At 37.7% G+C, this 22665-nt stretch overlaps 1 protein-coding gene across 1 annotated transcript in view; it reads right to left on the reverse strand.

The window, feature by feature from the left end:
• The window catches only part of NEK10 (NIMA related kinase 10), a 226881-nt gene that overhangs the window by 60529 nt on the left and 143687 nt on the right, over positions 1 to 22665 (reverse strand). The window contains exons 24-26 of the mRNA XM_044915799.1: positions 22269 to 22398; positions 21659 to 21729; positions 8468 to 8681 (exon numbers count right to left, since the gene is read on the reverse strand). Of these exons, the coding sequence (XP_044771734.1) occupies positions 8468 to 8681; positions 21659 to 21729; positions 22269 to 22398 (415 nt within the window). The remainder of the gene's footprint in view (positions 1 to 8467; positions 8682 to 21658; positions 21730 to 22268; positions 22399 to 22665) is intronic.

The raw sequence follows: 22665 nt of genomic DNA on the forward strand, positions 1-22665 counted from the left end.
TGGTAGTTTCTTTTTAGAGTTGAACATACAACTATCTTATGACCCTGAAATTCTACTCCTAGGTATTTGTCTAAGAGAAATGAAAGTATCGGCACAAGAAGACTTATGTAAGAAAATTCATAGCAGTCTTATAGGAAACCCCAAATCTGGAAACAACACAGTGTTCATCAACAGGAGAATAAATTATGATATATTCATACAACATAATACTATCGAACAATATAAACAAATAACTGTTATACACAACATCATGGATGAATCTCACAGACATTAGGTCGCGTGAAAGAAGGCAGACACTAAAGAGTACATACTGTTTGTGATTTATATGAAGTCAAACAATAGGCAAAAGTAATCCATAATGTCAGAAATCATAACAGTCTGTCCATGAGCAGGGAATTATATGGGAAGGGGCATGAGGGAAATTTCTGAGGTGATAGAAAATTCCCGAATCTGGTTTTGGGTAGAGTCAACCATATGTCAAAAGTTATTAAACCAAGTAATTAAAATTTGTACATCTTACTGTATGCAAATTATATCTCCATAAACAAGGGGCGGAGTTATGGTGTGGATATGAGAATTGTATATATATTTGTGCAGGAGCCTAAAAGGCATTGTTTTGTTTTCTTAAACCATAACATAGAATTTGCCAAAACAAGTCAGGATTTTCCTGATACTTCTTTCACTGCATCATTATTTGTTGCATTTTCACAACCTTGGGGGAAATTCAGTCAACAATTAACCAGACAATAAAAGCAAAGATGTTCACAAAAATATTGTCCTTTTAAAATACATCATTTTCTACATGGCTTAATTTAATCTCTTAGCACAGGATTGCAGACACACGCCTTTAGTGGCGAGCTCAGCAATTGTAAATGACATATGGTATAATAAAAATAAAACAACTCAGATAAATAAATAGCACAACAGTTTTTTAAATTTGCACTAAGAAAATGAGAATCAGGTACTTGCATATCTGCTCAATTTCTAAGTGGTCAACTTTAAAGATATTTGAGAATTTAGGATAAATATCAAATGCCTGTCAATAAAGTTTGCCAAGAACATATACAGATTATATTAGAAAAGTACAAGAAGAATTCCACTTCAAGTGAAATTATAAAGGGATTGTGGATTTAGAAAATAATCTTTGCTGACAAGTGCTTCCCCACCCCCAAGGTGGTTGGAATTTAGGATAATAATTATGTGCGCCGTATTTCAGTAGTATGACATGAGACTATCACAGAAATCTTCCTTTTTGTAATTCACCAAAAGCTTAGAGTACATTTCTAGGACTCACTATGGGAACATTTACTCTTCATCTTAAGCATGAGATAATTTATCAAGATCAGATATGATTTTTGAAAGATCATCTTAGTAGGCCCATAGAGGATGGTTGGGCCTGAGTAGAATGGATTCGATCATTTGAAAGGTCTTCAAAGCTGAGGCTTCTTTGAGATGAAAAAGAAACTCCATCTGTGGACAGCAGGTTCAGCCCATGTCCAAGAGTTTCAACCTGCCCTTCCTGCCAGCCCACCCTATGGATTTTGGACTTACCTAGCCAGCCCCCACAATTATATAAGACAATTCCTTGCAATAAATCTATATGTATCTTCTACTGGTTTTGCTTTATACATTCTGTGTAGGACTGTTCTGTACACCAAATGTTAGCATCCCTGGCTGCTTCCCCTTAAGGGCCAGTAGCAGTCAATGTCATTATGATAAACAAAATGGCTCTCACTCCGTGCACGCACACACGCACACACACACACACACACACACACACTTCCCAATGACCCTGTAGACATTGCAGAGGTGGTACAGTAAATCACTGCTAGAGTTGAGGAGGAGACTAGAGAGGCAAGAAAGTTGGGTATTGCAATGACCCAATGTGAGATAATGAGAATGAGAACTGGAAGGATAAGATGGATTTGTCAGACATTTCAAAAATAGGACTGGTAAAAGATTGCTAATGAAATGCACGTAGGATTTGAGGGAGAATGAATTGAAGAAGATGTCCAGGTTTCAATTAAGGTGATGTGGTGTAGAACATGACTGGGTTAAGGAAAGAGACTCCATTCACTGTGGGACTTGCTGAGCATGAGGTACCTATTAGACACATGCATAAATGCCCAGCTCAGAATTTAGGTCTGTCATGCAAGAAAGGCTGCGATCAGACACAAAGTTTTGGAGGTCTTCAGAAAATGGATGTGTTGTAAAACATACCCCAATGTATTTTGCCTTCTTAGAAAATATTGTGTACTTTTCCTCCCAGAACCCGTATACTGTTGAGACCAAGTCAGAGGCTGGGGCTTATAAACCCAAGGAAAGGCCTGAATGAAGAACACCTAGGGAAAGAGGAGGACATGGTAGAAGGGCAGTTTCTAGCGTGTGGATAGAGAACTGGGAAGTCTTTCTGAAGTTCAAAGAAGGAGCCAGATAGTAGGACAGAAGATCTGAGGGTTGCTGGAGTGGGGGTTGGGGTGGGAGGGATGGGATGGCTGGGTGATAGACACTGGGGAGGGTATGTGCTATGGTGAGCGCTGTGAATTGTGCGAGACTGGTGAATCACAGACCTGTACCTCTGAAACAAATAATACATTATATGTTAAAAAAAAAAAAAAAAAAAGAAGACGATAGCAGGAGGGGAAGAATGAAGGCGGGGAGATCGGAGAGGGAAACGAACCATGAGAGATGATGGACTCTGAAAAACAAACTGAGGGTTCTAGAGGGGAGGGGGTGGGGGGATGGGTTAGCCTGGTGATGGGTATTAAAGAGGGCACGTTCTGCATGGAGCACTGGGTGTTATGCACAAACAATGAATCTTGGAACACTACATCAAAAACTAATGATGTGATGTATGGTGATTAACATAACAATAAAAAATTTTTTTAAAAAAGGACAGAAGATAAGAAGGCAAGTTGAATATCTTTGTTTTTCCTCCTCACATCCTCTCCAGCAGAGGTGAACCCTGGGAATGGAGCAGAGCAGAGGGTTTGAGGGAATAATTCAGGTTCAGCCAGAAAAGACTGGAAGTTTCAGAGAAGCTTTGTGACCATCATGCCACTATATACTATATAGCTAATATGGGCATTTTAAATAAGGCCCATGAGGGTAGACACGCTTTGTTCACTGTGGTATCCCCTGCACCTAGAATAGTACCTGACACCTAATAGGCAATCAATAAATATTTGTTGAATGGATAAGGTAGGGCTGATATTGTGCCCCCACTCTCAGTTAGTTCCCCATGGACTATGTGGCATAGGTGGGAATCTGAAGCTCCCACGTGCCACAGTGGGAATGTAGAAAATGGATACAGTGCTCACTGGTGAGTCCACCAGGTTATCACTGCATGGAGGGAGCACAGAGAAGACAGCTCAAAACAGGGATGCCACGGTAGGTCCCCCAAAGCCACAGGGATAGGTTCACCTCATCTAAAGTCAACAGAGGCCAAAAGAAGAAGGCAACACAGAGTCCCCTCCCATTGGCGTGAGGATGCCTAAGCTTCCTCCTGTATCAAGCTGCCATTTTGGGAGAGGGAGATGGAGGGGAGAGCCCTTGAAATGGGAGAGAAACTTTTAGACCAAAACATCTGATGTAAGTGTTAATGCCTATATCCTCCATTTTCTGCTATCAGCAGGAACAGGGGTTCAAACCAAAATGATATATGATTATGGAAGATAAAGTTCTCATTTTGTACAACCAATTTTTATCCAAATTCATATGAAATGAAAAACTATGGAACCATACAGAGCTCACTCAAGAGAAGAGCAAGAAGAGAAGCAGAACATAGAAACTTAAGAGTCCAGGGTTGGAAGAGAGAATAAGAAAAGAGTGTTCAGAGACATAAGATGGAAACCAGGACAAAGGAGTGTGGTCAAAACCACAGGGAAAAAAAAGTTCAAGAAGGAGATATGAATGATAAGGAAGAATTAGCCTTCAGTTTAATAATCTAGTTGTTAGTTACTTTGAAGAAATACAAGGCTTTAGTCCACACTACCCAGGATTAAATCCAAACACTAGGTATGAATACCATGACTAGGTACTCCGCAAACTTCTGCCATCTAGTACCAGCCTACTCTCCCAGACTTTCCAAACTATACATATCAAAATATGCATTATAAATCAGGATATCCAACTCTCAGTCCAAGGTCTGAAACCAGCAAACTAGCTTGGTGACTTTGGACAAGTCTCTTCTCTTGGTTTCCCTTTTCTTGCCTATTAAATTAAAGCATAAAATAATACCATTTCTTTTTTTTTTTTTTTAAAGATTTTATTTATTTATTTGAGAGAGAGAGAATGAGAGACAGAGAGCATGAGAGGGAGGAGGGTCAGAGGGAGAAGCAGACTCCCTGCCGAGCAGGGAGCCCGATGTGGGACTCGATCCTGGGACTCCAGGATCATGACCTGAGCCGAGGGCAGTCGCTTAACCAACTGAGCCACCCAAGCGCCCAAAATAATACCATTTCTAAAATGTGATTAGTAGTCCTAAGTATGCTAAGCTGGTATATCTGGAGCTCATGTACTTTTGCTATTCTTTTCCATCCAGGAGTGACTCCTTACCTACTTTCAAGGCCCAAACTTACCCCACTTGTTTTGGGAGCCTCCCTGAACTATATTAGCCAGAGATCTCATTTGGTATTTACCCAGATTTCCTCCTGCATATATGTCTTGGCTTCCCAGGTGGACTGTGTAAGTCACTTCATAACTGAAACCACTCCTTATAATTTTTTATAACCTTCACAATAGCAAGCACAATGTCTTACATTCAGAAGATATTCAACAAATCTTTGTTCTTTTATTAATTATAAACTGTAAGCATTTTCAACTTTTCTCTTTTTGTGTTGTTCCCTGTTAGGTTTATGAATGTGAAAGTTCTGTAGACTGAACAAACTCACTCTACTAGTAGAAAGAAATAATCATGTAGCTTTAAAACAGAGGTGATGAAGATAAAAGTACCTGTCAAATATCACTGAAAGAGAAGTGGGAAATCCCTGCAACTCACCCTGCAAGAACATGTTTCTTTCACGATTATCCTTCAGTCTCCCTGGTACATTCAAATCTGCTCCATTTGTACACAAAGAAATATGCTTTATTTACAAATGTTAATAGTAGCCTACAGCTGGATCCACAAAATCCCAGTAATCTGAATGAAATTGAAGTTTTCTATTGATGATCCACATTTTTCCAAGCTGGGTTTTAACACTCATCCTTGTATTTGCAGCGTGCTGTTTAGAAATGTCTGCAACTGATATTTCTGCCTGGGATATAAAATAATGGCCAGAGGGCAACTATTTGGTGTATTTAACATGTTGTGCATAATGCCAAAATGCCAATCATGATTTTGACTACTACAATGCCACAGTACCCTCTGTAGCACAATAGACTTTTATTATTACATATTTAAGTAAAAATTACACCTTATTTTTCTCTGCTTGATTCTTATTCTTGACTCTGCTCTCCTTGTGATCTATTTTGAATTATAAAAATTAGGAAGCTTAACATTCTTTGAAAAGAAAGTTTTGCTTCTCTTTCATAGAGTCTAAACCACAATACAAAGGAGTAAACTTCATTAGTGACGACTTCTCTGTCCTTTTGAAATATATATATTAATATCTGTCTTTACTGGCCTATTGCCATAATTAAGAATAAGCTAAGATGTGAAAGAGTAAGTAGCATACACCCCATGACAGAAGATCCTTAATGTTTCTTATCAATTGTTTGTTCACCAACTAATTTGCAAAATTCTAGCAATTCACAATGGATCTCCTTATCAGTGCTGAGAATTCATAAAGTTCTACTGCACTCATTAATTTCTCTTTCCTTTGACTATTGCTTATCACTGGATTGTGTAATTGTATTGTTGAGATTAACTGCTCTGGGAGACATTCCACTATATTTGAAAGAAACAATCATAATACTATAACAATACTTGAGAAAAAAAGAGACATAAAATTTTATACCTGTATTTTTCCCATCAGTAATGGTGTCAATGTATGTTTTTAAAAAATAATAATTGGTACTTAGCAAGGATAATGCCAATTAACTGCATGCTGTCTTTTGATGAAATGTAGTATTTCCTTCTCAGTTCTTTAATAAGGCTGCACTTTTCCTTTTAGTTAACATATGATTAATCCAGAGATGAAAAATTATCAGTATATATAAAATAGTGCAAAAGGAGAAGCTATTTGATGGTTCTTTAAAAGTAGTAATATAAACTCTGCCTAGAGGTAAAGCATTTCTCTAAGGTCCCTATGAGACTGAATGCTCCATGAGGGCATCGAGGCTGGCTAGTAGCACATGTTCAATAAATACTTATTAACTGCATGAAAACCACACTTGGATTTAGCACTAATGGACCAGCTAATACTAGATTAGCAAGTTGCATCAACAACTATTTTTTTAACATAATCACTGCTCATTTTATATAACTGGTGCTATCTTTTAATTTTGTGCCACTTTTTAATTTGCACAGTTTATTCAAACACATTAACTTATTTAATCCTAGTGTTTTCTGAAATAGTTAATATTTTCACCCTAATTTATGATGAGTACAGAACCTCTACAACCTCGTCGACTATAGATATCTCCCTTTGCTTAACCCAGTCATGGCCTGAGAGCTAGATTTCTAGAGTTAAAATGGTCCTCCAAATACATACTGAAATTATTGATGGATGAGATGATATGGTGTCTTGGGTTTATTTCAAAATAACCTACGATGGCAGGGAGTGGGTAGTGGGTGGGCATAAAGAGAGTATGTGATTGGCCCGCAGTAGCAAATTCTTGAAGCTGGGGGGTGGCTACATGAAGTAATATCTTTATTTCTGTAAATGTATGAAATTTTCCACAGTAAGAGTTTAAAAAAAAAAAAGAAAGAAAAACTGAGAAGTAAATAAATAAACAAAACAGTCATTCTCAAGGTGTCTCACTAAAGATAGAGGATTTCTGCTGGTAGATTTTAAACTAACTCCACCCACCCCCACATCAGCTACAGGGATCTAATAGAAACTGACTCTTTTATATCCAACTGGAAATTGGCTAAGTAGCTTTGTAGTGCAGAACTTAATAGAAGGCCTCAAATACTTAAGATACATAGAAATGGCTAAATCTCTTGCATTTTAGTTTACTGGGAACACTGCACTCTGAATGCAACATGACATACATAGAATGGTGTGTTTCTCATTGTTGTCTACTTTTTACGAAGTCAGGTAGTTAAATAACAAGAAAAGTGAGCTCTAACTCCTGTATATAAGATTTAACTGTGTTCAGCAAGAGCTATAACTCCCAAGTTATATGCTTCTAAACATAAACCAAGGCCTTAGATAATCACCAAGGATTGTTCTGTGAAATTACAGCTGGACTTAGCAAGGCAATAAAGATGAATTTTTCCCCCCAAAAGAAAACTATATTGAATCTTCAACTTCCAGATTCCAAGTATGTCAAGACAAACACACCACACAGTAGTGCTTTCCTTTTAATAGAAAGGAGTTTGATGGAAACTCTATTATCCAAGAAATCAGAGGAGGGAGCGAGGGAGGGGAGGAGGGAAGGAAGGAAGGAAGGAAGGAAAGAAGGAAAGAAGGAAGGAAGGAAGGAAAAGAAATCACAGCTGTCTCTTCTTTGAAATCAACTCTATATTATTTTCTCGGCTGAGGCAGAACAGGTCTTTAGGGTCCTGGAAAGGAATTTGATGACCAAGTACCTTGATTAAGAATGGGTGTTATGACCCTATTTCCTTGGGCCCCATGCCCAAGAGGGAAGAAAAGAATATTTACTAGGTTGAAGGGTCCCTGACTGGATCTCTGCTTGAGGGAGCCTGGAGCATGAGCAAAGGAAGGATCATGGGTCATGATACAACAAAAGCACAGGGGGAAAACGAGAGACAGCAACAAGAGCATCACTGGCATGGTCACTTGCACATGTGGACATTTGTAACTTTAGCCTTTTTCAAGCTCTGCTCAGAAATAAAGGTTACTGTCAAGAAAAATTAAAGGACTTATTCTTATTTGAAGCATGGCAGCATTATTATCACCACAAACAGTAATAAAAGCAACTAGACTAAAAAGACAAAATTTTAAGGTGATTATTATTTCCTTCTCTGATTAACATATAACATTTTCATCCATATTCCCCAAATCAGATTGCTAAAGAAGTAAAATATACATATTCATTGCTATCTATACAAAGAGCATAATATAAGCTTAAAGAATTGCTAAGGGATCTTTTTGAGGCCTCTTGTTTTGCAATATACAATAAATTAGGGGTAGTTCAATGGAAAATCATTTATATTGACTTTAATTTTAATTATAAGACCTGTAAAGGGATGCAAATCTGGAACTATATAATAGTGAAATACTGCATGTAGCAATTAATACTTTTCTAACTTAAGATAATCTTCCCTAAGACAAGCCTGAACCATTTCAGATGACCTTATTGGAGCACATCACGAAGACAATGACAGCTGTGCACTTACATGACATAACAGAGCCAGCTCATGGTGACATGTGACAGCATTCCGGTTGGCTTCCATAAAGTACCTCTGTGTGCGCTTCCGTTCCCGTTCCAGCTTCTTCTCCAAAGCCAGCTGAGATGTAGACAAGTTATCTAAATACTTCATCATGACGTCTGATATCATCGAGCTGACTTCTATGATATCTGGGCGGGCTTCTGCATCAGGAGTGAGGCACCTAAGAGAAGACAAGCTGATTAGAGCCCTCTGGTCAATGTCAGGACCAGGCCACGGGTGTGGAGGGTCAAGGTTAAACCCCATTGTGTGTCTACCATGGTGTTCACACCCAAGAGCATCTGGGATAAGATGGACATCAAGCACAGTTTGGAATCCAAGACTTCTCAAATGGTATTTGGAAAGTTTGGGAAGCAGCACTGTTCTGTTTGCAGTGGGGCTGTTAGGCAAGGGCTACCGGCGGGCCATGAAGCTGCTCCTCGGGTCTCAGGACAGGTGGATATAGTCATCTTCTCCCGTGTGAACTGGCTATTTTCTATAATTACTGCCAAGTCACTGCTCAGTGAAACAAAGAGGGATCCCAAGAATGTATACCCTGATGCACCAAATGGAAGGTAGGTTTCTAGGGAGTCACAACTTATTGGCCTTTTCTAGCTGTATAGCAGCAATATCAACCCAACTTGATTAGTGTGTATCTTACAAAACATGAATCATAAAAATAAAATGCAACCCAGTTACTTAAAGGTTTAAGATGTTTGTAATAATTTTTTAAAGTAACTAAGTGGACACATTGCATGCTAATATTTTCTGTGATTTGGAGGTAGGAAATGTCAATCAGCTTACTAAAGGGAATATTATTTATGCCACAGCTAAACACTAATAGAAAGCTATTCTAGACACAATGGAATCAATTATCAAGATCATTGTTAGCATGCTTTAAATATTTCTGGCATTCACTATAATATTTTGTCTATTTTTTTTAATTTATTTTTTTTTAGATTTTATTTATTTGAGAGAGTGAGAGCTCGCCCATGAGAGAGTGAGAGAGAGAGAGAGAGAAAGAGAGCGCACACAAGTGGAGGGGGGGGAGGGACAGAGGGAGAGAGAGAAGCAGACTCCTCACTGAGCAGGGAGCCGGACTCGGGGCTCAATCCCAGGACCCTGGGATCATGACCTGAGCTGAAGGCAGACGCTCAACCAACTGAGCCACCCAGGAACCCCAGTATTTTGTCTTTTTTAAATTCAAAATCTCTAACTTCACTGAAGTCATGTTGCTTCTTAATAAACTTGAACTTATTTGGACTTTGAGAAAAAGATCTAATTTTCAACTTGTCGTATTTGATTTAGCAACCTATAGTTCATACAACTTCCACCTATACTGATGTCTCTAGAAAAGATTTGAGAACTATTTTATTTTTATTATTACTCTTCACCACAGAAGTCAAAATAAGACTCTAACTTGTTAATTTGCTAATTATTCTTTGTTTTTTACTTGATTATTAGTTAAATATACATATCTTAGACATTATCATCTCATGCTTAATCTTTATGTTATTTCTTTCTAAGGCAGTGGGCTTGCACTATGATTACGACAGGCACTTACACATCTGCTGAATTCATATTTAACAAAGTTCAGTCTATGCATTTGTAACAAAGAAAGACAAGGCCAGCTACATAATTTTGGGAGTACCCAGTACAAAATGAAAGTGTGGGGCCCAAGCAGGGAGTGAGGAAGTCAATCTCTCTTCCCATAGACCAATGTCCCAAATGATGGTAGACAGGAGATTCCCAAGAGATTGTAACCTCCATGCCATTATGATGCACTTGGTACCTGGATTAGAGGTGGGCAAGAGGCCCCACTGAATCACCCATTGAGTGTACCACAGTGCTACCAGCCTGGTTAAGGATGGCTTCTTTTTTGCCTCACCCAAAGATTCAGCAGGGCACATACTGTACTCTGATCCTTTCCTTGTCTGCATTCACAAATCCATAGGGGAGGAGGGTAAAGGTAAACACAGGCCTCCCCTGCTGACATACCCAATCACCATATCAGGTAGAGAACAGTAGCAATGATGGGACAGGGACAGAGAGATGGAGCTGGAGGCCAGGCAGAGCCCACAGGGCCAGGAGCAGATGGCTGAGAATCTATGTCAGAGAGGTAGGAAGTTGGAGGGACCTCATAGGAACTGAGACTTCCAAGCCCTAAACATACATGCTCCTTGTCTCATCAGACTTCATTTCTGAAATACAAATTTAAAGATAAAATTATTAAGAATTTCATGACCTTGGATACAGAGCTTTAAACCCTAAGCATAGGACTGTTTTGACTATGGGGGCCCTGAGCATTGCTCATAAGCATGCGAAGCTGAACTTCTGTGCCAGTGACATATTTGTATTCAAATTTCTTACTTTTGTTCATAATCATAAAAGCAGCTAGGATGTTGAATTTCACCTTCTAATTAAATCAGTTTCTTCATCTACTCTCACTTAATTAGCAAAAGTAATAAAAGCTGATAAAAATGCTTGGTTGACCTAGCGTTGGTTATGACTACCATGTGAGGGAAAAAAAACAAAAACAAAAACAAAACCAGCATCTAAGCCTTTCATTAGTGCATTAGACTAAAGTCTGAGTCTGCAGATATTTAAACTGATTCAAGATAATATTAGCAGTTGAATTACCAGCTGAGTTTTTTTTTTTAATCAAAAAAGCAGTATAAGCTAGTTTTACGAATTATATAGTTATATATTATGGTAAATGGGAAAAAGAATGGTCTCTGTTCTGGCCTTTAGTCATCTCTTTCTCTCCCAAAGTTACTCCCCTTCCTGGATTTGCCATCACTGAAAAAGGAGCCACCAGGGAGATGCAATTTAGCATCACAATTAGGCGGGCAGGCTCCAGGTCAGATTGCTGGGGTTAAATCCCAGCTCACCCTTTATTAACTTATCTTGGACAAGATTTAGCTTCTAAGTCTCAGGTAGCCTATCTGTAAAATGGGATAATCATAATATCTACACCTCATCAAGCTGGAATGGCAATTAATGAAGTCATCTGTGTAAAGTGCTGGGACATTGTAAATGCTCAATACATTGAAAAGAAAATCCACACTTTTATTTTTTCTCAATTCCCTCCCATATTTAACCAACACAAAATGCTATGGCTTCTCCCTACTAAATATTTGTTGAATCCTTATCCCTACCCTCTAATCGACCACTATTAGCCTATTTGATCATTGCTTTCTTGGACTACTGAAAGAGTTTCCTAAATGACACTCATCTTTTGTCCACCTCTGACCATACTGTAAACTGCCACAGAATTATATTCCTAAAACTGACTATATCACTTCTCTGTTAAGAATTCCTCAGTAGCCCCTTAGGGTCCAATAGAACAAAACTAAAATTTCCAGCATTCCATAAAAGCCCCCTCTGGAACCAGCCCTTACTTCACCTCTAGCTTCACACCAAATGCTTCCCTTTGTCCAGCTACACACCAAATGCTCCTGTCTGTCCTTTCCCACGTAACCGGGCTCTCTTATGCCCCCATTTCTTTGCTCATTTTATTCCCTCTGCTTGAATTTGTTTTTCCCAATGATATCTGCCTTTTTTCAGATCCCATCCCTATCTGCTTGCCAAAAACACCACTTTTTTCCAAGTCTCCATTAGGAAGACTTCTTGGATCACCCTCAAATGACTTATCATCCCCTTTTTGTATATTCTCATTACATTTAAGTCCTTAAACTACTATAATATTGTATTGCAATGATCCATTTCACCACTAGAAACTGGAAACTTCTTGAGAGGACAGACATATGTCACCTTCACCATGATCTCCTCAACATGTAAAATGGAACCTGGGTCCTGGTAGGTACTCAGCAGATGAATGAATGAATGAATGAATGAACTTAGACTAACATCTAAGAATCTACCTGTCCCAAAATATATACCCCAAATATTTGGCCACAAACTTTTAGACTTCCAGGAACATCTCTTACCAGAAGTTCTAAATTAGCTTCAATACTCTAAAATATGTCCCTGCTTAGATATTTCAGAGAAATTCTTAAGAGTGAACAAATGTTTCAATGAATCTCCAATCAAATAAACATAAAATCATGTTCTAGAAGAAATCTAGGTTGTTCTACTCACCCTACCCACTTTGTCTCCACTCTGCTCTGAGACCAGATGGAAAGAATTGGAGGGATCTGATGTTCAATTGTATTCATTTTGTGTTTTAAGAAACAAAGAGTTGAGCATTATGGTGGCATGAGTTGTTCCCTTTGTCTCTCTCCTTCAATTCATAACCAGTCAGACATCCATAACCTAACAGGGTTTGGTAATTTGGTAATAAACACATAGCATAAAAAAGGGCACAAAAATATAAAAAGGGGAGAAGAAAAATGACAGAACGTGTGTAGATAAATGAAGATAAGTTATCAGCATAAAATGGACTGTTTTATCTCTGAGACATTTTATACAAACCTCATGGTAACCACAAAATGAAAATCTAGAGCAAAGACACAAAACAGTAATAAGGGGGAAAGTGAGCAAATTATCACAGAAAACCACCAACCTAAAAAGGTAAATAGAAACACAAAGAAAAAAGAAACAATAGAGACATAAAACAATCAGAAAATAAAAGACAAAATGGCAGTAGTAAGTCTTCATATATCAATAATCACTCTAAATGTAAATAGATGAACTCACCAATCAAAAGGCACCAAGTGGCTAGATAAATTAAAAAACAAGACCCAACTATATGCTGCCTTCAGGAGACTCACCTCACCTCCAAAGACAAACAGATTCAAAGTGAAGGGGTGGAAGATGATACACTGAGCAAAAAAAAAACAAAAAAAAAAAAAAAAAAAAAAGCAGATATAACCATACTTAGATCAGACAAAGTAGACTTTAAGCCAAAAATGTAACAAGAGACAAAGAAGGTCATTACACAATGATAAAGGGGTCAATACACCAAGAAGATATAACAATAATAAATACATATTCTCCCAACATCTCAGCATCGAAATACATTAAGCAAATACTAACAGATCTTAAAGTATAAAAAGACAATACAATAATAGTAGAGGACTTCAACACCTCACTATCAGCAATGGATAGATAATCCAGACAAAAAATCAACAAGGAAACATTGGAACTAGCCATACCTTAAAACAAATGAACTGAGATACATATAGAACATTCTATCCAATAGCAGCAGAATATACATTTTTCTCAAGCACACATGGAATATTTTCCAGAATAGACCACATGAGAGGCCATGAAACTAATTTCAGCAAATTTAAGAAGACTGACATCATGCCAACTATCTTCTCTACTACAATGACATGAAATTAGAAATCAACAAAAGCAAAGTGAGTAGATTTTAAAATATGTGGAAACTAAACAACACATTTCTAAATAACCTATGGGTCAAAGAAAAAATCAATAGGGAAATAAAAATTTATCTCGAAACAAATTAAAATGAAAATGTAACATATCAAATTTTGTGGAATGCAGCAAAAGTCGTTCTAAGAGTCCATAGCAGTAAACACATATATTAAGAAATTAGAAAGATCTCAAATAAACAACCTAACTTTATACCTCAAGGAACTAGAAAGAGAGAAACAAATTAAACCCAAAATTAGCAGAAAGAAGGAAATAACAATCAGAGTGTAAATAAATTAAGTAAATTAAGTAGAGTCCAGAAAAGCAATAGAAAGAATCAATGAAACTAAAAGCTGGTGTTTTGAAAAACAAACAAAATGGACAAATTTTTAGGTAAGCTAAGTAAAAAGAGAGAAGACTCAAATTTAAAAATGAAAAAGAAGACATTACAGCTGATACTACAAAAATATAGACAAGAAACGGATAAATTTCTAGAAATACACAACCTACCAAGACTGAATCAGGAGAAATAGAAAATCTGGAATACCAATAATGACTCAAGAGATTGAGTCAGTAAAACTCTCAACACAGGAAACTCCAGGGCCAGACAGCTTCACTGGTGAATTCTACCAAACATTTAAAGAATTAACACCAATCCTCTTGAAACTCTTCCAAAATATTGAGGAGAAGGGAACACTTCCAAACTCATTTTACAAAACCAGCATTGCCTTGATACCAAAACCAGATAAAGACACCACAAGAAGAGAAAAGCATAGACAAATATTCCTGATGAATACAGACACAAAAATTCTCAACAAAATATTAGAAAACAAAATTCAAGCACACGTCAAAAGGATTAAGCACTATGACCAAGTGGGATTTATCCCTGGGCTATAGGAGAATTCAACACATGGGTAATCTGTCACATCAGTAAAATGAGAGATTAAAACTATATGATCATCTCAATACCTACAGAAAAAGCATTTAATAAAATACAACATCTTTTTATGATAAAAACCCTTAACAGATTGGGTATAGAAGGAACATATCTCAACATAAAAAAGTCAAACCCACAAGTCACATTATATTCAATGGAGAAAAGTTGAAAGGGTTTCCTCTGAGATCACAAGCAAGGCAAGGTTGCCCACTCTCATCATTCCTATTTAATATAGTATTAGAAAAGTCTTAACTAGGCAAGACAAAGAAATAAAAGGCATCCAAATCTTGAAGAAAGAAGTAAAAATTTCTCTATTTCATTTTAATTTCTCAAGGCATCCAAATATTGAAGAAAGAAGTAAAAATTTCCCCATTTCTCTCTAGAGAAATTAAAAAATTTCTCTATTTACTCTACTTTTCTATATAATCTTACATATAAAAAATCCCAAAGAGTCAATCAAAAAAGACTGTTGGAATTAATCAATGATTTCAGGAAAGTGTCAGGTTACAAAATCAACTTACAGAAATCAGTGACATTCTTTTATACTAATGATGAAGCATTAGAAAAAGAAATAAAGAAAACTATCCAAACTGCAATAGCATCAAAAATAATAACATACTGGGGAATAAATTTAACCAAGGAAGTGAAAGATCTCTACAATAAAAACTATAAGACTTGGCTGAAAGAAACTGAAGAAGACCCAAATAAGTGGAAATACATTTTGTGTTCATGTTTCAGAGGAATAAATATTGTTAAAATGGCCATGCCACCCAAAGCCATCTACAGATTCAAGGCAATTCCCATAAAAATACCAAAGGCATTCTCCACAGAAACAGAAGAAACAATCCTAAAATTTGTGTGGAACCATAAAAGGCCCTGAATAGCCAAAGCAATCCTGAGAAAAAAGGAATAAAGCTGGAGGTATCACACTTCCTGATTTTAAACTATACTACAAAACCATAATAAAAACACTATGGTAATGACACAAAAATAGACCCATAGACCAATGGAAGAGCATAGAGAGCCCCAAACTAAATCCCAGCATATACAGTCAATGAATATTTGACAATGGAACCAAGAACAGCCACTGGGGGAAAGACAGTCTCTTCAACAAACGGTGCTGGGAAAACCGAAGAAATATATGCGGAAAAAGGAACTGACCCCTATCTCACACCACCCACAAAAATTAACTCAAAATCCATCAGAGATTAAACGTAAGACCTGATACCATGAAACTCTTAGAAGAAAGGAAAGGAAGAAGCTTCCTGATATTGGTCTTAGCAATGATTTTTTGAATGTGATGCCAAAAGCACAAACAACAAAAGCAAGAAACAACAAATGGGACTATATCAAACTCAAAAGCGTCTGCACAGCTTTTGGTACTCAGTTAATGAAATGAAACAACAGCGTATAGAGCAGAGAAATTTTTACAAACCACATATCAAAGAAGGGGTTAATAACCAAAATATATAAAGAACTAAACACAACTTAATAACACTCAAACAAGGGGTGCCTGGGTGGCTCAGTGGTTAAGCATCTGCCTTCGGCTCAGGTCATGATCTCAGGGTCCTGGGATCAAGCCCCGCATCGATCAGCGGTAAGCCTGCTTCTCCCTCTCCCACTCCCCCTGCTTGTGTTCCCTCTCTCGCTGTGTCTCTCTCTCTCAAATAAATAAATAAAATCTTAAAAAAAAGAAGATGCAAATAAAAACCTTACACCTGTTAGGATGGCTACCACCAAAAGGAAAAGAGATAACAGGTGATCGTGAGGATTTGGTGAAAACGGAACACTTACACATTGTTGGTGAGAATGTAAATTGGTCCAACCACTGTGAAAAACAATATGGAGATTCCTTTAAAAAATTAAAAATAGAGGGCGCCTGGGTGGCTCAGTTGGTTAAGTGACTGCCTTCGGCTCAGGTCATGATCCTGGAGTCCCCGGATCGAGTCCCGCATCGGGCTCCCTGCTCGGCAGGGAGTCTGCTTCTCCCTCTGACCCTCCTCCCTCTCATGCTCTCTGTCTCTCATTCTCTCTCTCGCAAATAAATAAATAAAATCTTTAAAAAAATAAAAAAAAAAATTAAAAAAATTAAAAATAGATCTACCATATGACCCAGCAATTCCACTTCTGGTAATACACCCAAAAGCAAAGAAAACAATTTCAATGAGTTATCTGCATTCCCATGTTTATTGCAGCATTATTCACAATAGCCAAGATATGGAAACCTAAATGCCCATCCTTGTATGAATGAATAGAAAAGAGGTGGTACATATATACAATGGGATATTATCCAGCCATGAGAAAGCAAGATATATTCCCATTTTTGACAACATAGATGGAACTTGAGCACATTATGCTAAGCGAGATAAGTCAGAGAAAGACAAGTACTGTATGATAACACTTATATGGAATCTAGAAAAATCAAACTTATAAAAAAATAGAAAACAAATGGTGGTTATCATGACATGAGGGGTGGGGGGGGGATAAGAATGATGGTGTCTAAGGGTACAAACTTGTAATGAGTCCTAAATAAGCCATAGAGATCTAATGCACAGAATAATGAATACAGCCAATGATACTGTAATATAATTATGTAAGTGATAAATATTGCTTCATTGGCAATCATATTACAATATATAAATCTATCAAAGTGACACACTGTACACCATAAATTTACAAAATGGAACATGTCAAATTTACTTTGGGGAAAATTTTAAAAAAGAGAAAACCAAAGAATTGAAGGTAGGATGAAAAATGTAAAGATCCACCTGTCCTTAGAACTAGCTGAAAGCATTAACTGTGCTAGTCATCATGACTGTCTCTGAAACAAAGCACCAGACGGCTTCTGCAACCAGGCACAGATAGAGAAATGTAAGGCAATTGGAAGATTTTGTGCATAAAAGGAAATGTTCTTCTTTTTTAGAAAGTAAACAGACAATATTCTTTGAACAGTGTACTGGAAGATAAAAATAGTAATGCTGGTACTGGGCAGAGCAACAAAATGGATTTATTTTCTGCCCCAAACTCTTCAGGGTTGCTAAGTTATTCTCCCAGTGTAAAAGCCTGCTAGGAAAGAAAAGTTCCAGTGACAGAATGTGCTTGTACATCACATGAACGAATAGGAAAAAGGAAAGATACTGCACATGAGAAACACAACTGCATGTGCTCTACCCAAGACAGGATGTAGAAGGTGAAAATGAGAAGATGGAAAAGCAGAAGAAGCAAGAAGATCATGTAACTGGAAACACTAGGTGTGAAATTAATGAATCTAGTGAACTTGCCCATCAATAGTTGTCTTGCATTTCAAAGGCTCTATCACGTTACTCATGATCAGCTCTGAGCTTGATGATTTGCTGAGTCATAAATGATCATTAAGACCAGTTTTGCCTTTATGTATTCCTTGCATCAATTTTCTGAAGAAAACAGGAAACTAAGAAAATAGAAAATTGAATTTACTTCCTTATTCTCTTGGAACTTAATTTTTAAAGATTAAAAATCCAAAGCAAATTAAATATATAATTGCATAAAATTCATGACTGAATTTGGTTTTATGTCTAATTTTCTAAAGATAAAACTTTGTGATGTGAACCCACACAATGAATCTTGAATAACCTTAAGTGAAAACCACAACTGCTATAGAATGCACAGTCATCTTAATGTATAATTAGTTATAAAATTAAAATTAAATTGTCAGTTCTTACTTATTATGGCATCTTAGTTATTTTGAATTAAAAGTGTCCTTAAAGGGGCGCCTGGCTGGCTCACAGCTCAGGTCATGATCCCAGGGCCCTGGAATCGAGCCCCACGTTGGCTCCCTGCTCAGTGGGGAGTCTGCTTCTCCCTCTGCCGCTGCCACACCCCACCCCAATCCCTGCTCATTATCACTCTCTCTTGCACTCTCTTTCTCAAATAAATAAAATCTTAAAAAAAAAAGTATCCTTACAAATATTTAATCCAGAGTCCCCTAATAGTGATCATTCATCCTCTTAAACATTTTGGTGACAGGGAATTCACTACCCACTCAGCAGCCTGCCTCACTTGGGTATCTCTAATTCTGACACACACTTCTAATTGTGAGCTGACCTGGGTCTCCTTGGAACTCCACTCCACGGTCTTGGCTCCACTTTCTGAACTTCCACAGAATAAACCCAATTGTTTTCATATTTTCAGTGTCATTCCATTTTCCTTCCTGTACCCCCAAACTTGTTGACTCAACTTGCAAGCCACCATGGAAACAGCCCCACTTCTCTCCATCAACACCACCACCACTGCAGTCAGAGTCGCCATCATGTCTCGGTGGACTGCTGGACCTACTTCCCCTCCCACCCCCATTCCCTGCTGTCTATTCCCCACAGAACAGCCAGCATGATCTTTGCTACAGAAGAAATTTTCACTCTATCGCACTTGTAAATAACCTTTAGTTTTCTCCTCAGTACTCGAGATAAATATTCAAAAACCTCAACATGGCCTATCAGACCTAGTCAATCTGGCCCCCATCAGCCTCCCCAGCCCTAATCATTCTTTGGCTATTCTCGCCCTGACTTAACATGCTACATCTTCAATTTCTTTTAGTTCCTCAAACTAATAAGCTCTATGCTGGTCTATGGTATGCTTTCTCCACACTTAACTATTTGAGAATTAGTGGTTGTTCAGGTCTCAGATTATATGTTCTTTCTTCATAGAAACTTCCCAAAGTCCCTAGACTAGGCCAAGTCCTTCTGGAATCTCTCATTGCTCCAATCTTTATCCAATTTATCATAATTTGTTTTGTATAATTAATTCCACAAATAGCAACACTACAATTATTAATAACAATATCTAATTTTATTGAGGGTTCACTAAGTGCTGGGTACTGTTCTAAAAGCACTAGAAGCATTATCTTATTTAATCTTCAGAACAAGACCGTGAGTAGTTACTATTGCTACCTATACATCACAGATGAGAAAAGGAGGTAGGTGGAAGAATAGGGATTAAAATCCAGCTGATTCTAGAACCTATTAACGTTCTTAACTTTTCCCTGTAATGTTGGTACCTGACTCCTCCACTAACTTGTTAGCCCCAAGACACATGGATACCAATAGCCAGGGAGCCTGTCAGAAGCAAATTACGATCCTGTTTGCCCAGTGCCACAAAATCAGAACAATGTCTCTGTACATTTTCTCTGTACCACCCCTCCCCTGCTCTTTGTGGTGTTAAAATACCTATGAGAAGGAGAAATTAAATAAGTAAATCTGGTATTCTTGTCTTGACATCTCTGGAGACTTCTTGAATTTTTGAGGCACTTTCCAGAAAACATATAGCAGAGAACAGGACTAAATTGTGGAGATGAGCAATTTAAATACATTTGTTTGGATTCATTAGCAACAGGGCACGATCTAATATATGCAGAATTCAGATTATTCAGAAAGGGGTTTCAGCTCATTTCCCATAATATTAACAATGATAATTGCCAATATTGCTTAAGAGTTACCATTCACCAAGCTCTATGCTAAGTGATTTTTCTAGTTACTTTGTATAATTATCACACCAGCCTGATGAGGTTGATATTATTACAATCCCCTTTTTACTGGATGAGGGAACAGAGATGCAGAAAGAATGGTCAAATGTTTTTCAGAGTCTGCAGTTAGTGAAACTCAGCCCCGGCTGGGCCTAGGCCCTTTAGAACAGTAGGACACCATTGTGCTAAGCAAAGAAAGATTCAGGATACAACCCTACAAACTGTGAGGAGTATCTATTAATGCAAAACGATGGGCTGGGAGGTGAAAGTGAAGGGAATACATCCCTTACATTCCATCAGAGGTAGTGCTAAGTGCCAGGATAGATACAGAACCAAATGTAAAGGGAATTGGGCAGGAGAATGGATAGATATTCTATCTGGGGTGACTCTAGGATTTCTATAAAAATAATAAGGATTTGACTCAGATTGATGGGGCAGGAAAGTAATCTTGAGCCAACTAAGGAACGTACGTTGGTATAGAAATAACAATCAGTCAGAAAACAAGTCATTTATTCAGATAACCAGTATTTGCTAAGGGTTGATCTTGTCCCAGGCACTGCTCTGGGCGCTGAAGAGCTATGAACCAGACTGGAAAAGTCTCTGCTGTTGTAGAGTTTTCCTTCTGGTGGGGACGAGACAGGCAATAAAGAAACAGGTCTGCACACACACGCATGTTCCAGAGGGAACATGTTTAACATACCAGAGGGAAGAGAAGTCCAGGAAAAGGGAAGAGCAAAGACAAAGGGCCAGAGGCAGGCGCATGCCAGGACTCGCAGGGAGCTCCCTGTGGCTGGCAGCGAGGGAGCAGAAGGAAAGTGGGAGGGAAGGGTGACAGATCAGCTGGGACAAACCCTGTGAGGTCAGAACTTTGCAAATGCAACAGGAAATGACTTTCATTAAACTCCTACTATACTGATGGCTGGAGCACTTCTTTCTGACTTTCTTTGAAAAATTATTATACAACATTACAATTTAGAAATAGAAATGAAAAAGTACTTGCAATTTTATCATCTAACATGGCCTTTTTCAGTTTCCTATGTCCTTGTCTAGCCTTTTCCAACATCCATGTATATATTTACAGTTTTTATCATAGTTACAAACAGCTCTACATCCTGTTAGCTTCTTATCATCTTTGTTTTACAGGTTGATACAAAGCCTTCTGAATAATCATTCTAATGGCTGCATAATATTTCAAGTGCATATCCACTTCCTCTTGGACACACTTCAGTGGCTTCCAGATGGTCACCATTACTGATGATGCACAAATATTTTTCTAGGTTTGGATTATTTGGGAGCCCTTCCACTTCATGAATATTTACTTGGTAAATTCGTAGAGATGTGAGGTATTTCTTGATAATCTCTATAGGTTTGAAATTGTGAGACTAATTACCTGCTGATGGTATCTGTCACTTTCTCAGAGTAGATGCCTTCTGGCACTGGTTCATAAACCGCCTCCACTATCTGCAAAACAGACAGACTAGCATGATGGACGTAAAGAGGCCATTAGTATGTACAATACTTGGCCACAACATGAGAGCTACTCAATGAGCATTATAACCATGCACAAATTTTAATCAGAAACAAAAACATCCCAACAAATAAAAAATTAACATCAATTAAACAGCTCTTGAGCACAGATTGTATTCTTCAAGCTGAGTTAAAGTTAGCCTCAGATTCATAATAAATGATGTGTAGGATACTATAATGTGACGATTATAGGCAGTCCAAACCACAATTAAAAATAAAAGACCAAAAGTAATTTGATATGTTTATTTGTATAATTTTCTATGATAAATGAGGACAATTATAGGGGGAATGCACCATAGCACATGATGTATATTTAGAAGAAAGGGGGAAAAATGAGCTGGATCACGTGGCCAATAAAACAATGTGCCTGCTTTTAATTGACAGTTTTATAAAAATCACAAATGTTCTATTTAGGAAGAAAAAGAATGGCATTTTTAGCAACAAAGACCCTTTTGTCTCCCAACACTGCTTACTTTTGTAGCCAGGGAGAGCATGTTGGTGCTATAGAAGGGAGGATTCAGAGTTGCCATCTGATAAAGGATGCAGCCGGCCGCCCAGACATCAGCCTTCTCCCCATACGGCTCACTCTTCAGTACCTCAGGGCTGAATTAAAATAAGGGTGTTAATAGATACTGAAAAAGGGAGAAGAAATCAGCACAGAAAAAGAGTCCAATTTTCAAGCAATAGTTGGAGATACGCGAAAAAAGAATTGAAACTCTTTCACACTAATTCAAGTAAATGTATTAAAAAGTATCTTTGAGTTCTCCCAGACTCAGATGAATCAAGAAGCATGATCAAACAATTCCATTTTAAGCACTAAATATCAATGAACCATATAAATATTGCCTATTAAGTATACAAGGAAGTTTT

The sequence above is a fragment of the Neomonachus schauinslandi genome, chromosome 1 (genome assembly GCF_002201575.2).
Source record: "Neomonachus schauinslandi chromosome 1, ASM220157v2, whole genome shotgun sequence".
Taxonomy (NCBI): Eukaryota; Metazoa; Chordata; class Mammalia; order Carnivora; family Phocidae; genus Neomonachus; species Neomonachus schauinslandi.